Source organism: Parathielavia appendiculata (genome assembly GCF_033297405.1).
Source record: "Parathielavia appendiculata strain CBS 731.68 unplaced genomic scaffold N657scaffold_3, whole genome shotgun sequence".
In the NCBI taxonomy this organism is placed as follows: domain Eukaryota; kingdom Fungi; phylum Ascomycota; class Sordariomycetes; order Sordariales; family Chaetomiaceae; genus Parathielavia; species Parathielavia appendiculata.
Window position 1 is genome coordinate 1,426,289 of NW_026944222.1, and position 14,816 is coordinate 1,441,104.

General features: G+C 57.1%; 5 protein-coding genes across 5 annotated transcripts; 1 reads left to right on the forward strand and 4 right to left on the reverse strand.

Moving 5' to 3' along the window:
- Positions 1–381: 381 nt before the first annotated feature.
- On the reverse strand, positions 382–1,752 carry N657DRAFT_567331 (uncharacterized protein; the record flags this gene model as incomplete). The annotated part of the gene is made up of 4 exons (XM_062788500.1): positions 382–852; positions 937–1,238; positions 1,299–1,460; positions 1,698–1,752. 4 exons carry the CDS (start codon positions 1,750–1,752, stop codon positions 382–384), a joined length of 990 nt encoding a protein of 329 aa, XP_062649711.1.
- Positions 1,753–2,929: 1,177 nt separating this feature from the next.
- N657DRAFT_678964 (uncharacterized protein) lies at positions 2,930–6,173 on the reverse strand (the record flags this gene model as incomplete). Its single annotated transcript, XM_062796127.1, has 3 exons — positions 2,930–4,901; positions 4,970–5,583; positions 5,655–6,173. The coding sequence occupies 3 exons, from the start codon at positions 6,171–6,173 to the stop codon at positions 2,930–2,932; spliced, it is 3,105 nt and encodes a 1,034-aa protein (XP_062649712.1).
- Positions 6,174–8,291: 2,118 nt separating this feature from the next.
- N657DRAFT_568312 (uncharacterized protein) lies at positions 8,292–9,925 on the reverse strand (the record flags this gene model as incomplete). Its single annotated transcript, XM_062788574.1, has 3 exons — positions 8,292–8,760; positions 8,817–9,447; positions 9,658–9,925. The coding sequence occupies 3 exons, from the start codon at positions 9,923–9,925 to the stop codon at positions 8,292–8,294; spliced, it is 1,368 nt and encodes a 455-aa protein (XP_062649713.1).
- A 1,126-nt stretch (positions 9,926–11,051) lies between these two features.
- N657DRAFT_632122 (carbohydrate esterase family 16 protein) lies at positions 11,052–12,137 on the reverse strand (the record flags this gene model as incomplete). Its single annotated transcript, XM_062791123.1, has 2 exons — positions 11,052–11,122; positions 11,177–12,137. The coding sequence occupies 2 exons, from the start codon at positions 12,135–12,137 to the stop codon at positions 11,052–11,054; spliced, it is 1,032 nt and encodes a 343-aa protein (XP_062649714.1).
- A 588-nt stretch (positions 12,138–12,725) lies between these two features.
- Positions 12,726–14,581, forward strand: N657DRAFT_688589 (histidinol-phosphate aminotransferase). The gene is made up of 2 exons (XM_062796949.1): positions 12,726–13,266; positions 13,323–14,581. Exons 1-2 carry the CDS (start codon positions 13,193–13,195, stop codon positions 14,512–14,514), a joined length of 1,266 nt encoding a protein of 421 aa, XP_062649715.1. The 5' UTR covers positions 12,726–13,192; the 3' UTR covers positions 14,515–14,581.
- Positions 14,582–14,816: the final 235 nt, after the last annotated feature.

Consider the following 14,816-nt stretch of genomic DNA (forward strand, 5'->3'; position numbering starts at 1 on the left):
AAGGGTCAAGTCAGCACTAAAAGGGAAATACACTTGTTTCAACACAATACTCCATCCGCCCCATCCCTCCCGTTCAACCGATAAAACCTGGAAAATGACACGAAAAGAGAACCGCCTTAAAAAAGACACAGACTTCATAGTCCTCAACTGCATTTGCCAATCTTGCCATGCCTGCCTTCGCCTGCCTGCCATGTCATTCCATAACCATTCCTTCCCTTCCTATGCTCTTCGGGTTCTCCTCCATAATCATGCTGTTGTGGCATCCGTTGTCCAGCAATCCGACAGACCCTGCTCGGTTGGGGAAGCGGTGGCCTGCGATTTCATTATAGAATCAGATGACGTTGCGGTCACCAGGCTGCTGCGTGGAATCCTGCCCACTGTTTAGGCGACGATCAGGGGCTCCTGGGTCTTGTCAGACGGCTCTGGCTTAGGCTCAAGCGAGGGTTCGGCAGCATCAGGCTTGATATCCTCTTTGGGAGCCGCAGGGAAGTGCTTGATCTCATCCTTCGGAGGCGCAGGAAAGTCGGCCTCCTGGACGGGCTTCTTCTGCTTCGAGACCGGCTCGTTGTGGCGGGCACCTTTGATCAGCGCTTGAGCCTTGGCAGTGTAGTCGCCCATGTACTGCTTGGTCACCTGGGTAGCCTTCTCCGTGTTCTTCTGAGCGACGGAGCGGAGCTGGGCGGTCTGGGCGTTGACAATCTCGCTGGCGTGCTTGAGCTGGGTGTCGATGAGCTCCTGGTTAGAGGTGTAGACCAGCGGGGTGAAGAAGACGACCGTAGTGCCAATAACGGCCAGGCCCCAGTAAGGGACAATCTTGACGAGGTAATACGAGATGAAGGCGGCGAGAGCGGCCTGGCGCGGATTAGCTCGACGGCTTTGACGCCATAGCTCCAGAGCTCAAAGCTCGGGCGGAGACAAGACGTGGAGACCACTTACAGCAGCCGAAGCATAGACGTTCTCGGCGAAAAGCACGCGCTGAGTCTCGATGACGAAGAAGTTGATCAACTCGTGAACGTCACCGATCGTGGCCTCGAGGGTCTCCCGGGGGATGGTGTAGTACTTCCGGGGGCGGAGCTGAGTTGCGAAGCCGTTGTTGAGAAGGGCCTTTCCAGCGACCTCGGCGGCGATGGTGATGCCCAGAACCATCCAAGTGAGCTTGAAAGCCCAACGCAAAACATCAAGGTACCTAAACGTGAAGATAAGCGTCACGATGGTGGCATAGGCGATGGCCGAAGCCCCTGCGAAACATCAGCATCAACTCCAGCGACCATAGCCACAATCTTGTACGGGACGCATACGAGGGTTGTTCCATGACAGGAGCTCTGAGAAAAACGAGTGGTAATGTGTCAACGGCTGGCCGGTGGCAGCCGTGTAGGAAGGAGGATGGCGGGCAGCGGCCAAGTTCGACATCTCGGCCGATGTCTTAGCCGTCTGATCCATGACGTTCTGGGCTACCGGACCTGCGAAACAGCCAGTCAGTATATTCCCAGGGTGAATTCGATGCGGCGGGAGAGGCCTACCATTGGTGACGGTGTTGTAGGCAGCTGCGGCATCTGCGAGAGGGAATATCATCAGTTGATGCGGGCGGCCGGAGGGTTGGATGTTGGAGTCGACCTGTGAAACACTTGGACACATTAGCCAGCTGGCAAACAGGAAGAAGCATGAGGCGCAGGGAAATTGAAGACGACGAACCTTACTGGCTTTGAGGGCATCCACGTTGGAATTGCCGTCGACGCGAGCGCTGTCAGCCATTTTGGAGTGCTATCGTGCGATGGGCGCGTGAGCAATGTCTTGTTTCGGTGGTTGCAGGATGAAGAGCCGGAACCCGTGACGTCGATAGACCACTCAGGAGGGGCAAGGCACAAAACGGTGATCGTGATATGTTATGGCAGCTCGTTAAATGGCACCTTTGGGGATCTCGCACCAACGATGCTTCTTTGTGCTGGGACTCTGGACGGGAGGATGGTTGTTGCAAAAGAAAGATCAAAGCAGAAATTTGTGCGCTCGAGAAGCTGGAAGTTGGGATTGGCAAGAAGTAGCGAGGGCTTTGAGACACCCAGGGTGACTATTATATTCTGGAGCTTATCAAAAACTTGCAAGGCAGTCAAGGTCCATGACGGGGGACAGCAGCAGCTCAGACCAAGCAAAGGCCCCACATCGACCCCCCAAAGCTTGCCTGCCTCAGCCTGCCAACCGGGAAAGGTGGGGAGACGTCCAAAACGGCATCGCAATGATCTCATCATGCCACCGCGTCACCGAAGGCAGGAAGAAGCCGTCCTGCCTTTACCTGCGCCAAACCTCTGCTCTGTCGCACAATCGGAAAAACAACCTATAGCTTCTTGATCTGATCCGTTCTGCGCTCTCATGACCCAAGAAGATTGAGCGCAGATTATCCGTATAAATAAATGCATTATCACCAGGCAATATACCATGTAGTCCTTATTGAGCATAGCGTACTTTGTAGTGGCATCAGTGCCGACCCTAGGCTTGCCTCCTTGCCAAGGGTTAAGCTATTCTTGGCCCCACCGAAAAGCGCAGCATCATGGGGTCCATTTGGTTGCATGTGATACTGGACTCGGTGCGTCAGTCAAGCGGCAAGCCAACACACTTGAAACAACAAAGAAATGCTCTATTACAGGCAGTCAACACCTGTACTAGCCATTATTATATCCTTGCCTCGGTTTGGCTCTATCGACAGAACCCATTTCTGTACTTGTGGCAATCCTGTTTCTCGCTCCCATGCAAAACCCGTCTCCAGCGGTGATAAGCACTTCCCTCAGTCTCCGTCTGCGAAAGAATCAATATCAATGGTATCATATGCTCACAAAATACAGCCGGCCCGCGGTGAATCATCCCAGCAATTACAGTTACACCCCAGAACCCGCCAGATTCATCAGCCATGTAACGAAACAGCAAAACCAAGCAATCATCACCTCCTCCAGCCCCAGAACCCGCCGCCCGACGCATTATTTGTCGCCGGAGGCGTAGACACCTTGACAGGCGACTCTGAACCCGCAGGAGTGGTGGTCGACCCCGTCAAGCGGCCAAGCATACCCATCGCCGCCGATGCCGCTCCACTTCCGCTGTTCGCCCGGGGGGCCATCTCCCCTGGCGCGAGACCAAATGCCTTGCGAAGCTGCTCCAGCTTCTGTTTCGCCTCTTCGAGTTCCTGCCGGGCGACTGCTTCCGCGGTTTTCGCCTGGACAAGCTCGAGCAGGAGGGCGTCGGTTTCGTTTATCGGGGGCTGCGCAGCTGCCGCAGCCAGCGACTCGCTGCTCGTCTTTTTCTGTATTGTCGCCGACGATGCGCGTTTGTTGCTGTAAATGGAGGGCGTCTGGGAGGGCGTCGAATGGCTGCGGTTGAGCTTAAGCTCGCGGAGTCCGGCCGCAGGCGCGCTGCTGCCGCCGGCTGCCTTGGGAAACCATTGGTTCTTCTCTACGCTGGCTGGCGTGTCCGAAGCCCGCATGCGCATTCCGTGTATCTGCCTCTCGAGGCGCTGCTTCTCCTGGTGTACGTTCCGAACATGCGCATGGGTTTCCCTTAGCTGTTCCCTCATGGTGGCCATCTCTTGTTCCATTTCCTGAACCTTCCGATTGAACGCCTTTGACTTTGCCCGTTCTTGTGATAATTGTTCTTTTGCCCGAGCCAACTCGTATCGCAGCTGCAGCTTCGTCTCGGGGGTCGACGTGGGGCTAGCGGCCGGTTCATTAAATCGCTCCTGAACAATGTCAAGCAAGTCGGATAACTGTTCCGCGGTAGGCTTCGCAGGGTCCGAGGCCGCGGACACCGCTTGGTCATCGGAACTGTTGAGTATCGTTTCGTCGCCTTCGTCGCGTCCGACTGCCTTCCTGCGCAACCCGTCGAGGAGCGAGCAGACGGCCCGCCGGTCTTCCTCGCGCTCTTCCTGCTCCCTCTGTAACTGGCTGGCCAGTAAGCTGTGGTTTCGTTGGAGCTCGCTAAGCGCAGTGAGCAAATCCTCGATTTGGCTGTGTAGGTACTTGCTGCCATCCTTTGATGTATTGACGCTTCCCGAAAAGGCGGTCGGCACGGCCTTGGACGGCAGCGGGGCAGACTCCCTGGGCGGATCGTCGGCGGAGCTGTCGCGCGAGATGGTGGTCGCTTCGGTCGACACGGAGCTGAGAACACTGGCGGCGGATGATGTCGTGGACGAAACAGCGTCCATTGAAGAGAGGCTCTGCTTCGACGTGCTGCGCCGAAGCATGCTGAGCGGGCGGGACACAGTGCCAAGTCCAGGGTTGAGAGTGATGCTGGCGGGCGCGGATCCCGAAGCCTGAGCTGCTGCCGCAAAGGTGGCAAATCGGGGTGTAGACGAGGAAGCAGCCCAAATGCGACCGAGGAAACGGGAGGCGGCGGTGGTGACATCCACCGACGCTTGTTGTGCCGCCTCTGTCCCCCGGTGATTGGCGCTTGAGCTAATCTTAGCCTCCTTATACCCCTGTTCGAGCGCTGTCATTTGCTCCTTTGTGACAACATCGGCCAGCGCAACAAAGTCGGAGACAAACTCGTCGGCGTTGTAGTTGTAGCAGTCCCAAACTCCCCGCGACAGCAGCAGCTGCATTACGTCCTCCATCTCGGTGCAGGCCAGGATGCGCGCCTGGTTTTTGCGCATGAGCGACAGTGCCACCCGCATGATAGTCTCCGATGCGCCCTCGGCGAAAACCACATCGTAGATGCGAAACAGCATTGGCAGGGGACACGTTACGGCGTAGAACGACAGGAACCATTGTGAAACATAGGCTGGTTCAACCTGCAAATCGTCCAGATGGGCCGACAAAGCGGGCAGACGTTGTCGCAGCAGCTCGCGAAATTGGTAAATTCGGATGTGCAGCCCGGAGAGGTCGGGAACGAAACATTGGCGCAGATCGTAGTTTTCCATCAGCCTTGTCGCACGCGTTAGTTCAAGCTTTTTCTTCTCCTATTAATTGCCAAAACGAGGATCCCGGCGTACCTGACCAGGACACAGAAAGCCTGTTTGTCCGGCATGTGCATCAGCAGCGGCCCAACGAGAAAAGCAAGTCCTTGGCAGTAGCCGATTTTGGTGTCGTAAAGACTGAAGCACTTGAGGACCCGACCGAGCATCCGCTGGCCGTCTCCGTCGGGGTCTCTGAACATGTCGACGCCAGGGAAGCTTCGTCCGAGATCCTTGCTGATAACGCCCTCATATGGGCTGGACTCGCCAGATAGTCGTTCGAAAATCTCCTCGAGACGGCTGTCCAGGGCGCCGGCCATGCTCTGCCAGACCACACCGCGCAGCGGTGGCGGGATGCCCCTCCTGACCTTGTTGGAGAGCAGGGTCGGTAGCCGGGCGGCAGTCTGCTTGGGATCTTTGACCAACGCCAAATAGAACTCCAGCTCGGTCATGGGCGGTGGCGGCAATGTCGAGTATCGGAGGGCTGGAGGCGTCTGCCCGCTAAGCATCTTGCGCAGCTGCGCCATTGAGGGTGGTCTGGGCCTGCTCTCGCGAAATGGCCGCTTGTCGGCCGCTTTGACGTTGATGCTCTTCGGATTTGTGCCATTCCTATCGTTTTCCTGTTCCAGTCTGGCCAGCAGTGACGCCGTGGTCTAAGGATATGCATGTTAGCTAGAGCAAATGGCGTACAGGAAGAGCCCAAATGAGCCTGGCAGAAACCCACATTGTTGAATACCTGGCCCTTTGATTCGAGATCCTCCTTCTTTTGTAGTGCGTCCCAATCGACATGCTCCGAGCCTGAGCTGGAGCATGAACCGTGACGCTTTTTCCCGTCTCCGTCTTCGTCTGCGTATTTGGCGCCCACCTGCCCGAGTTCCTGCAGCAGATTCGGCCTGCGTTTCGAGGCCGAAATCTCAGGCTCGAAAATCTCCGACTCACTGTCATCATCCTCGTCCTCCTCTACTGTCTCGGTCATGGCGTCGCTCATGGCATAATATGGAACCGGGCTTTTTCTGACGATGATGGTGCTCGGCGCTACGGCGGTATCCAGATGGAGCGACGGCGGCTCGGAAAGGCGAACAGTGACGAGAGAGTCGTGCTCGCTTCCTTTGCTGTCTGTTTCAGTGGCGGTTGGCCGCGAATTGGTCGGCCGTGGAGTGCCATGTGTCACCGGTGATGCTGGGTCAGGGGGCGCCGGTGGTGGTGCATGTTGTGTCTCTCCTCCATCTTGGTCGGACTCCATGCCGAACCCAGACCCCGAACCTGCAGTGTCAAGTGTGCAGAGACAGTTTGAGCGCGTCAATCATTCGCGCCGTGTCGCGCAATTGTCGAGAGAATTGGGCCTATACCGACGAGTCAATGGTGTCGTCCGAGATCACGAGGCGACTGCCAAAGAATCAAGCGGCAGATATTCGCTGCAGTTGTCGCAGTTCCTCGCTGGCTCAGCTCTTCAAAAGAGCTCCGACTCTAAAATGGCCTGTGCCAGCTTCGAAGGGAAAGATGCAGGGATGGCTAGTTTGCTGGGAGTGGGTGTGGAGAGGTGTTTTGGAGGTCGTCCACGCTGGAGGTTCCCGTCCGAATTGGTGGGTCTTGGCACGCGATTGCTCGGCTGGGGCCAGGCGCCCCTCGTCTCATCGAGAGGTCGAGAACACTGAAACGGTACAATCAGAGACGACCCAAGGCCTGAACAGCTGACACGACGCGATGCTGATGAACTCTAGGGTGGATCAAGCGCATTGAAGGGATAGCGCGTGGTTGAAGCAACGACGGAATACCTTAATGAGAACCCCTGGACGCCCCTAGAACAATGCACAAATTCCGGTACTGCGGGAGTCGCAGCCAGGGACATGCGGGGCAGTCCACTGCCAAGCAGGAAAGGGACCTCAATACTCTGTATCGAGTTCTTACTCCGACACTGTACAATACCGATGAGCCCATTCCTCGATCCGTGACTTAAAAGCCGCGGTTCGTGCCACTGGAACTGTTATGAAACTAACAAGGAAAATGTCGATAACCATTGTTGAGACAATGCATTTTCTTGCGGCGGCAGCAAAAGGTCATCAATTCGATGTCGACATCAGCACAGAAATATGGGGCAAAACTTTTCTGCCAATCACAGTTCGGTTATCATCCTTTCCCCTTATCCTGTAACCGCCTTAGGGAGTACAACAATGAAACCGAGCATTTCACCGCAATTGGTCATCGCCAACCAACGAGAAAAGCAACGCACGAGCATCTCCTGAGCAGATAACGTGTACTCCACTCCACACGAAAAGGTACGTTAGTTATGTATTTCCACAGGTCGCCAACTGCCAAAAATCCTATTCCCCATGATCACAGCCGAGCAAGCAAGCTCCACCGCACCAAACGTCACATTTGGCCAGCCCGGGCGGCCTTCCCCCCCCCAAACCCGGAACATCAATCGGGTCCAGTACACGAGGGAAAACAAAACCAGAACTCCAGTTGCTTGAGTTTCACTCTTGGCCCGGCCTAGTCGGGCCTACAAACGCGGCCCGCTACACGGGTGTCTCGGGATGTTGGCCAGAGATGTGTTAACGTAACCCTTGTTAATCCTGCCTGATCCTGCCTGTCATATTACACCACGCAGCCAATGTGAATTGTAAATGTACGAGCATGTGGAAGTCGTCTGGTAGTCCTAAGATTAACCTCGACTCGGAGAATGATATAGGAAGAGCAAGAGGACGAAGGGAGAGAACAATTTAGAAAGAGCCGCATCTCAACAGGCGCTTTCACCACGAGACTGTCATTCACGTGCTTTTGATGAACCACATACCCGACCACATACCCACCCCCGTTTGAACTATCCTGAGGATGTATATACTTAGCCCTTTAGGTTCTTCCGCCATCCCTCCCTGGTACACTTCTCACTATAACCTAGCGGAGGTGTACCCCGATGGCAGTCGAGCAAACATGTTTAGAGAGGTAGTCACACTAACATGAATCTGCCTGTATCAACGCTCTCGCAGCTGCTAGAATGAAAATCGATTCGCTACGCCCCTCCCTTTTATAATCTCCAGAACTTGAACCTTCTTCCCCCCGGTATCCATTACAAACTGAATCCCAACAACCCTCCCATCAAGACCAAACGCCAGCGCCTGAACTGAGCACGCCGCTTTCTCCGCAACAAGGAAACGACAAGTTCCGCCATGTAACACAACACCAACACCACAGCACCACGGCACAACCCAGAAACAGACGCCAGATCCACCCAATACTCTTCACTCAACAATCCTCCCCTGCTCTAAGTGCTCCAAATTATCTCTCGCACCACAGCATACCTCCCAACTCATCGTACAGCTGCCCCCGCCACTCCTCATTCAAGCCCTTTACCCGGCGGCAGCTACTGCTGCAAACCCGACACGGTCACGTTCCCCATCAGCGGCGTCCCCTGAGTCTGCCCTGGCGTCGGAGCAGGACTGTTCTGATTCGATCCCTGCTGTCCACCGCCACCGAGGTGGTTCGGCTCGGTGCCGTTCAGCCCCTTGGCACCAGCGGCGTTGGCATTCCCAACGCTGGGTCGGGCGCCAGCGGGCGGTTGAGCAGGTGGTTCCTTGTTCGGGTCGATGCCCGGATACAGCGACTGGAGCTTCTTGTACAGGCTCTTGAGCAGCTGGTCGCGCTCCACGCGGTCCGCGATGGGGTCTTCGGGTCTTTCCATTGGGTCGTCCGGCGTGCTAGGTGGTAGCTTTAGCTTGAGCTGCAGGTTGAGCGGCGGCGGCGTCAGATAGGCGGGCGATGGCGGTACCCCCTTCTTGCGGTCAGCCAGGGCGAACATGTACGTGAGGTTGGCTTGTAGCCTCCTCATGCACCTGTTGTCAAAGTTAGAGCGCGACGTTGAGGTGCTTGGGCTGCGGATGAGACCTACTGATTATAGTCCAGATTCGCCAGTTTCTCCTCCTCGGCATAATCTATGTCGCTGTTTTTTGCCCCTCCTGCCTCGACAGCCGCCTGTTCCTTTTTGAGCTCGTTCCGGCTGTTGACGAGCTGTATCGATTCATACAGCAGCTCTTGGTTAATCTCCAGTAGAACGGCCATTCTCTCCTTGTCCCGAGACTCGGTGGCCGGGCTTTGAGGGGCTGAGGCGGTCAATGTCCCACTCCCCAAAGATTGCCCCGGGTCTGCAGGGAAGGTTGGAGTCTGTGGTGTTGCTACTGAGGCCGATGGCGGCTGCGCGGTTGTGGGCGTTTGGCTCTGAGGCGGGCCCTGGGTCTGGGGAGTCGAGAACTGCTGCTGCTGGGCTGGCATCGAGCCGGTGGGCGTGCCTTGAGACGAGTTGAATTGCCGTTGAGGGCTAGAAACAGGGATACCAGCTGAGTTCTGCTGCCCGGGGAGCATGCGCTGCATCATGGACTGCTGGCTTGGCAAGCCCGTGTTCATCTGATAGGGTGCCATTTGGCTGGCCATCATAAAGTTGGCAGGTAGCTGCGGCTGGGGACCCGCAGACGAAGGAATGGCCGCCACATACGGCGCCGTTGTAAAGGCGCCCTGAAATCCCACTGTCCAAACGTCTGTCAGCCTTCATTACCAATAGGCGAACTAAGGGCAGAAAAGGAGGCAACCATGACAGCGAATGGGCGTGGCAGTCCCGTCTCGACATCATGAAGCCCATGATATGTGACGGAAAGAGGATTGTGTAAGACAAGGCCGGGACAGGGCGAAGACACTCGTCTGAGGCCTTCGCTGGGAGGCAGAATTGGAGAGCTTACTCTGGCCATTGGCAGTCATGTGCGGCATGCCGGCATTCTGCATCATCCCTGCAGGCCCAACAGCTCCCCCCATGAGTGCTGGGTTAGGGCCGGCGGAGAAGGCACCTGGCTGGCCCGGCATGGGGAACTGCTGTGTGTTGAACATCATCTGCTGTGGCTGGTTCGGAGCTGGGCCAGGTTGCAAGTGAGGCCCTTGTGGGGTTGGGGCAGCGCCGTTGAAGATAGGGCCTGCGGCGGTATTTGGGTAACCATAGGGAGCCGAATACATGGCTGAGAAAGTCTGGGCAGCAGGCTGCTCAAGCCAAGAACCGAGCGGGAGGCGGCGCCCAGGGGTGAAGGGGTGCGGGCGGATGGAACGGCGTGGCCGGCGTGGATTAGATCAAGAATTGCGGTTGCCGGGGTGGGGGAAGACGGCAGGGCTCCCAATCTGGGGATTGGCGGGAAACTCCCGAAGAAGGATGTCTCTGGCGCTGGACGAGAGAAGCCAGACAGGTACCTGGGGCCCCAGTCCAGTCGACCTGAGTTCGGCCGGGATATGACGAGATACGGTATGGCTGTCGTGACGCAGGGCTGATTGATGGTTGGGCGGATGGAATGACGGATTGGGTCAATCCGGCGGCAGGTCTGTTCGGTTGCCCGACAAGCCTCACCGATGCCTCCCAGAATCAGCAGCCAGCAGCGGGCTACGGAACCTTACGGCGGGCGTTGGCAAGGCAGAGACACACAGGGAACAACAGGCTATCGATCGTCCGGGCCGGGCAGACCCACGGAATTGCCGCTTGTGTTTCGCGGCCTGCCTGATGAGTGTCCGAGACGGGACAGTGGGAGACACAATTGCCGGGGATGGGCCAAGCCAGGAGACCACGGATACCTAGGGGAAGTATGAGAGAGCTTAAGCAATAAGGTAGGACAGCCCTAGCCAGTACAGAGGGTGTGAGTGGGAATCAACTCGGCTCTGCTGCTTTGTCGGTCGGCAGGCGGCGGCGTGCCACAGCGAGCGAAAGGGTTTGCGTGTCGCGAGAATGCCACGAGGGCCAAATGCAAATTGCGGAAGGCAGGGAAGAGCGGGACGTCCTGGGTGGGGAGGACCAAGAGCTAACCTGATTGAGAGCCCCCACTGTCCCAAAGTGGGGTATCTGCAGGCAAGGGACAGGGATGTGGTTCGTCTGGCTCTTCCCGCATCAAACTTGCATCTTCGTCCCCGCCTCTGAGGGCTCGAGGTCGGTGGGCCATTGTGGGCTGGCAACCGAAGGCGCAGAGAAGGTGGAATTCCTCATGAGATGGCCTTATATGTCATCCATATTTACAAGCATAGCTGTCTCTCTGGCTTGCATGAAAGGGGCTTCAGAATGCTTGAATCATGGCGGACTTCCTTGGCAGCACCGTCCAAGAGCTCATTGATATCTAGTTCCATACTTGGACTTGCCCGCGACCACGTCGAGAAAGTTCTGGGCGATTATAGAGCCTAGACTTTGTGTCAGTCTTCATGTTGACTACGCAACGGCTGAGGCGCCCTTACTGGTCTTGTTCGAGGGATGCAGCTCGTCGTACCACATGTAGCCGTCGAGGGTCCCGGGCTGATCCACGCAGGGGCTGCCCGCTGGAGGGCAGTGGTGATAGTACCCGGTGGCGTTGTGTGGAGCCGCAAGGAACTTGGCCGGCTCGTTGTGGATATCCAGCAACAGGCTATGGACGTCGAAGAGGTCGACCGTCGCCTTGGGCCAGCGCTGCTTGAGGTCCACCATGACGGGCAAGCCGTATTCGTACATGGTGTTGACGCTGGTCGAGTACTCCCTGATTTTCTGGCTATACTCGGTGATGTTGTACTGGGTCTTGGTCTTCCAGAACTGCGAGTCAAGGGTGCCACCGTTGTCAGGATGGGCGTACAGCGGGGTCAGCTCCAGCGGCCCTGTGTTGAGCACCACGAAGCGACGGCCTCCCGTCTTGTAGATGCTGTCAAAGACGGAGAAGACGCAGCCCACAAAGTCGCTGATGGTCTTGCCAGGGGTCTGCGAGTCCGAGAGGAAGGCGTCAAAGCCCAAGTCGTTGGTGCCGATCCACACAGCGTACACGGTGTTGTCGGCGGTACGGCTTGGATAGAGCGACTTGAACTTGACATCTGCCTGAAAGCTGGGCACTTCGTCGTCCAATATGGCCGGGAATGTGCGGTTGATGTAGGAGAAGTACCGGGAGACAATCTGGTTGCTGCAGACAGCTCCGGACACGGCGTAGTCCATCAGCGTGGCATTGCCTCCGAGTCTGGCAGCATACTGCGCCCAGGACAGTCCGCCGCTGGCCGTGGTGGTCGACTCGGGGTGCATGGTGCCGGCCGGGGGCGCCTTTCCGCCATTGTTGATGTAGTAGCCCAGACGGCCGTTGTCGGTGTAGCTGTCGCCGAAAGTGACCAGTGTCTCAAAAGCGCCCTTGTTAGGCTTGGCCAGGGCAAGCGAGGCCCCCGCGAGGATCCAGGAGAGACGCATCGTGAAGTGTCGTCAGAAGGATTCCACGGTTTGACACAATGGTGAGAAGCGCGGTCCCGGGCTAGGGACAACCTCGCGGGGCGATCGACGACTTTATACACACAAGCTTCTGCTGGGTAATCGGTCGTCCATTCAACCGGGAACAAGGGACTGGCAACCAGCCGCAGGCTATATTGCGTCTCCACGCCGGGAACCTGGAAATATACCAGGGCGGGAGGGGTCCCATGGCGGCGCTGGTTGCCGTATCCGTAGGTGGCAGGCAGTTCGCGTAGCGCCAACGTGCATTCGCGGGCTGTGAACTGCCAGACGATAGTTGGCGCAATGTGGGACTGGAAGCGGGCGGCGGGAGGTGGTGGAAAGTGTGACGATTCGAATGTGGAATGAGGGAGGTGGGTGCTTGTGAGGTGGGGAGGGGGGATGGGGGCGGTATGCGGAAATACAAATCGTCGTGGTGTTACATCGTGTGCACTTGCCCGCATGTCGTTCCATTGCTCCCGTCCGGCCGAGCACGTTCCCGGGTCAGGCACCTCGCAGTTCCGGCATGCTTCTAGAAAAGCGAACGCTGCAACAGCCTGAATTGCTGCGCGTCTCGGATTGCGCTGGACTGGGATGTGGATCCCTTTGTCGAAGTGAAGGACCTGGAGATAACCCTAAACAACGAGGTATCTGGTCTCTGTGCATATCAGATCAGGGTTAGGGCTCAACCCCAGAGACACCCTTCCATCAACAGATATCCCCATAAACACAGATCAGGGGTCAATCATAGAGAAAGAACCATGTCCTGACAAGAGACATTGCAGGTGCTCTCGATATCAACTCATAAGTTTCTTAGCCAGCATCACGGGGCAATTCAGTCCCGTCTTTTAAGTGTCTTCAGCAGGACCCGCTCCGGAGTCGGCGTTTGCAAACCCAACCCAACTTTCATGTTCCACACACCTTGATGACTCCTTGGGTGACTCTTCAACACCACAGCGGGACGTATTAAACAGAATTCAATCGGCCCACACAATCAACAAACAACCTAATCCCCTGAGTTGTCCACCACATTGCCCGCCATGCCGGCCTTCAACCTCGACACCTGTGCGCGGCCCAACATCCTTGCCTTGGAGCCTTATCGCTGTGCTCGGGAGTAAGCCACTCACTCATCCCTTGCACGCACTTCTCAGCACTAACACAACTTCACAGCGACTACAAAGATGACGGCACCAACATCCTTCTCGACGCAAATGAAAATGCCTACGGTCCATCCCTCTTGAACAGCACCGCCATCCCCGCCAACCAAGGGCCCTCCCTCGACCTTACCACCCTGCACCGCTACCCAGACCCCCACCAGGAGCCCCTCAAACAGCTCCTCTGCACCCTTCGCACCACCCACGCCCACACGCCAAAGACCCTCACCCCCGCCAACCTGTTCGTCGGCGTCGGCTCCGACGAGGCCATCGACGCCCTCCTGCGCTGCTTCTGCGTGCCGGGCCGCGACAAGATCCTCGTCTGCCCGCCCACCTACGGCATGTACTCTGTCTCAGCACAGGTCAACGACGTGGGGCTAGTCAAAGTGCCTCTGCTCCCGGCGCCCGAGTTTGGGATCGACGTCCCCGCCGTGACGGCGGCGCTCTCCTCGCCCGAATCCGACCGCGTCAAGCTGGTTTACCTCTGCTCGCCCGGCAACCCGACCGGCTCGCTGCTGCGCAAGGACGACATCCGCGCCGTTCTGGAGCACTCGACCTGGAACGGCGTCGTGGTGGTGGACGAGGCCTACATTGACTTCTCGCCCGCTGAGGCGAGCCTGGCCGAGTGGGTCGCCGAGTGGCCGAACCTGGTGGTGATACAGACGCTGAGCAAGGCGTTCGGGCTGGCGGGCATCCGGCTGGGCGCGGCGTTTACCTCGCCCGCCATCGCGCGGCTGCTCAACAGCCTGAAGGCGCCGTACAACATCTCGAGCCTGACGGCGGGCATCGCCGAGTTTGCGCTTTCTGAGGGCGGAGGGCTGGCCAAGATGAGGGAGAACCGGGCAAAGCTGATTGCCCAGCGGGAGAGGTTGGTCAGGGAGATGCCCATGATCCCCGGGATCGGCAGGTTGAGGGGCGGGGAGGATAGTAATTTCCTGTTGTATGAGATGCTGGATAAGGAGGGGAAGCCGGATAACGTTACGGCGCTGGCTGTGTATGAGAAGTTGGCTGAGACGAAGGGTGTGGTCGTCCGCTTCAGGGGTAAGGAGCATGGCTGTTTGGGCTGCTTGAGGATCACGGTCGGCACCGAAGACGAGGTGACGAGATTTTTGGCTTCACTGGAGCGGACGTTGGCTGAAGTCAGGGGGACCGCCCCGGCTGCTGATGAGGAGCAAAAGGAGGTAGCGGCGAGCAGCATCGTTGCTTAAGGGCAGATAGAGAAACAAATAGACACTGCTTAAGATACGAGGTAGTCAGGAACCTACATTTTATGGGGCACTTAGGTCAATGATATTCCCTATCGTTCTACTGGTTGTCGCGGTTGTTGTCCATATTGTAAGTCGATCTGGTGCCGCGCTCATGCAGGGACAGGAATTGTCATGACCGTCTATTTTATCAGCCTGCCATGGCATGCCAAAGTGCCAGTCCACGTCTATCGGACCGAATTGCCCAAAAATGTATATACACAGAAAGAAGGTAACCCGGACTTGCTGTCGGTATCCAATCCCCC

Bases quoted from the DNA above. Each gene is read 5' to 3' on its own strand.
- N657DRAFT_688589 (XM_062796949.1), top strand. From the start codon at position 13,193: ATGCCGGCCTTCAACCTCGACACCTGTGCGCGGCCCAACATCCTTGCC. The intron at 13,267-13,322 runs GTAAGCCACTCA...ACAACTTCACAG, and splicing joins CCTTATCGCTGTGCTCGGGA to CGACTACAAAGATGACGGCA.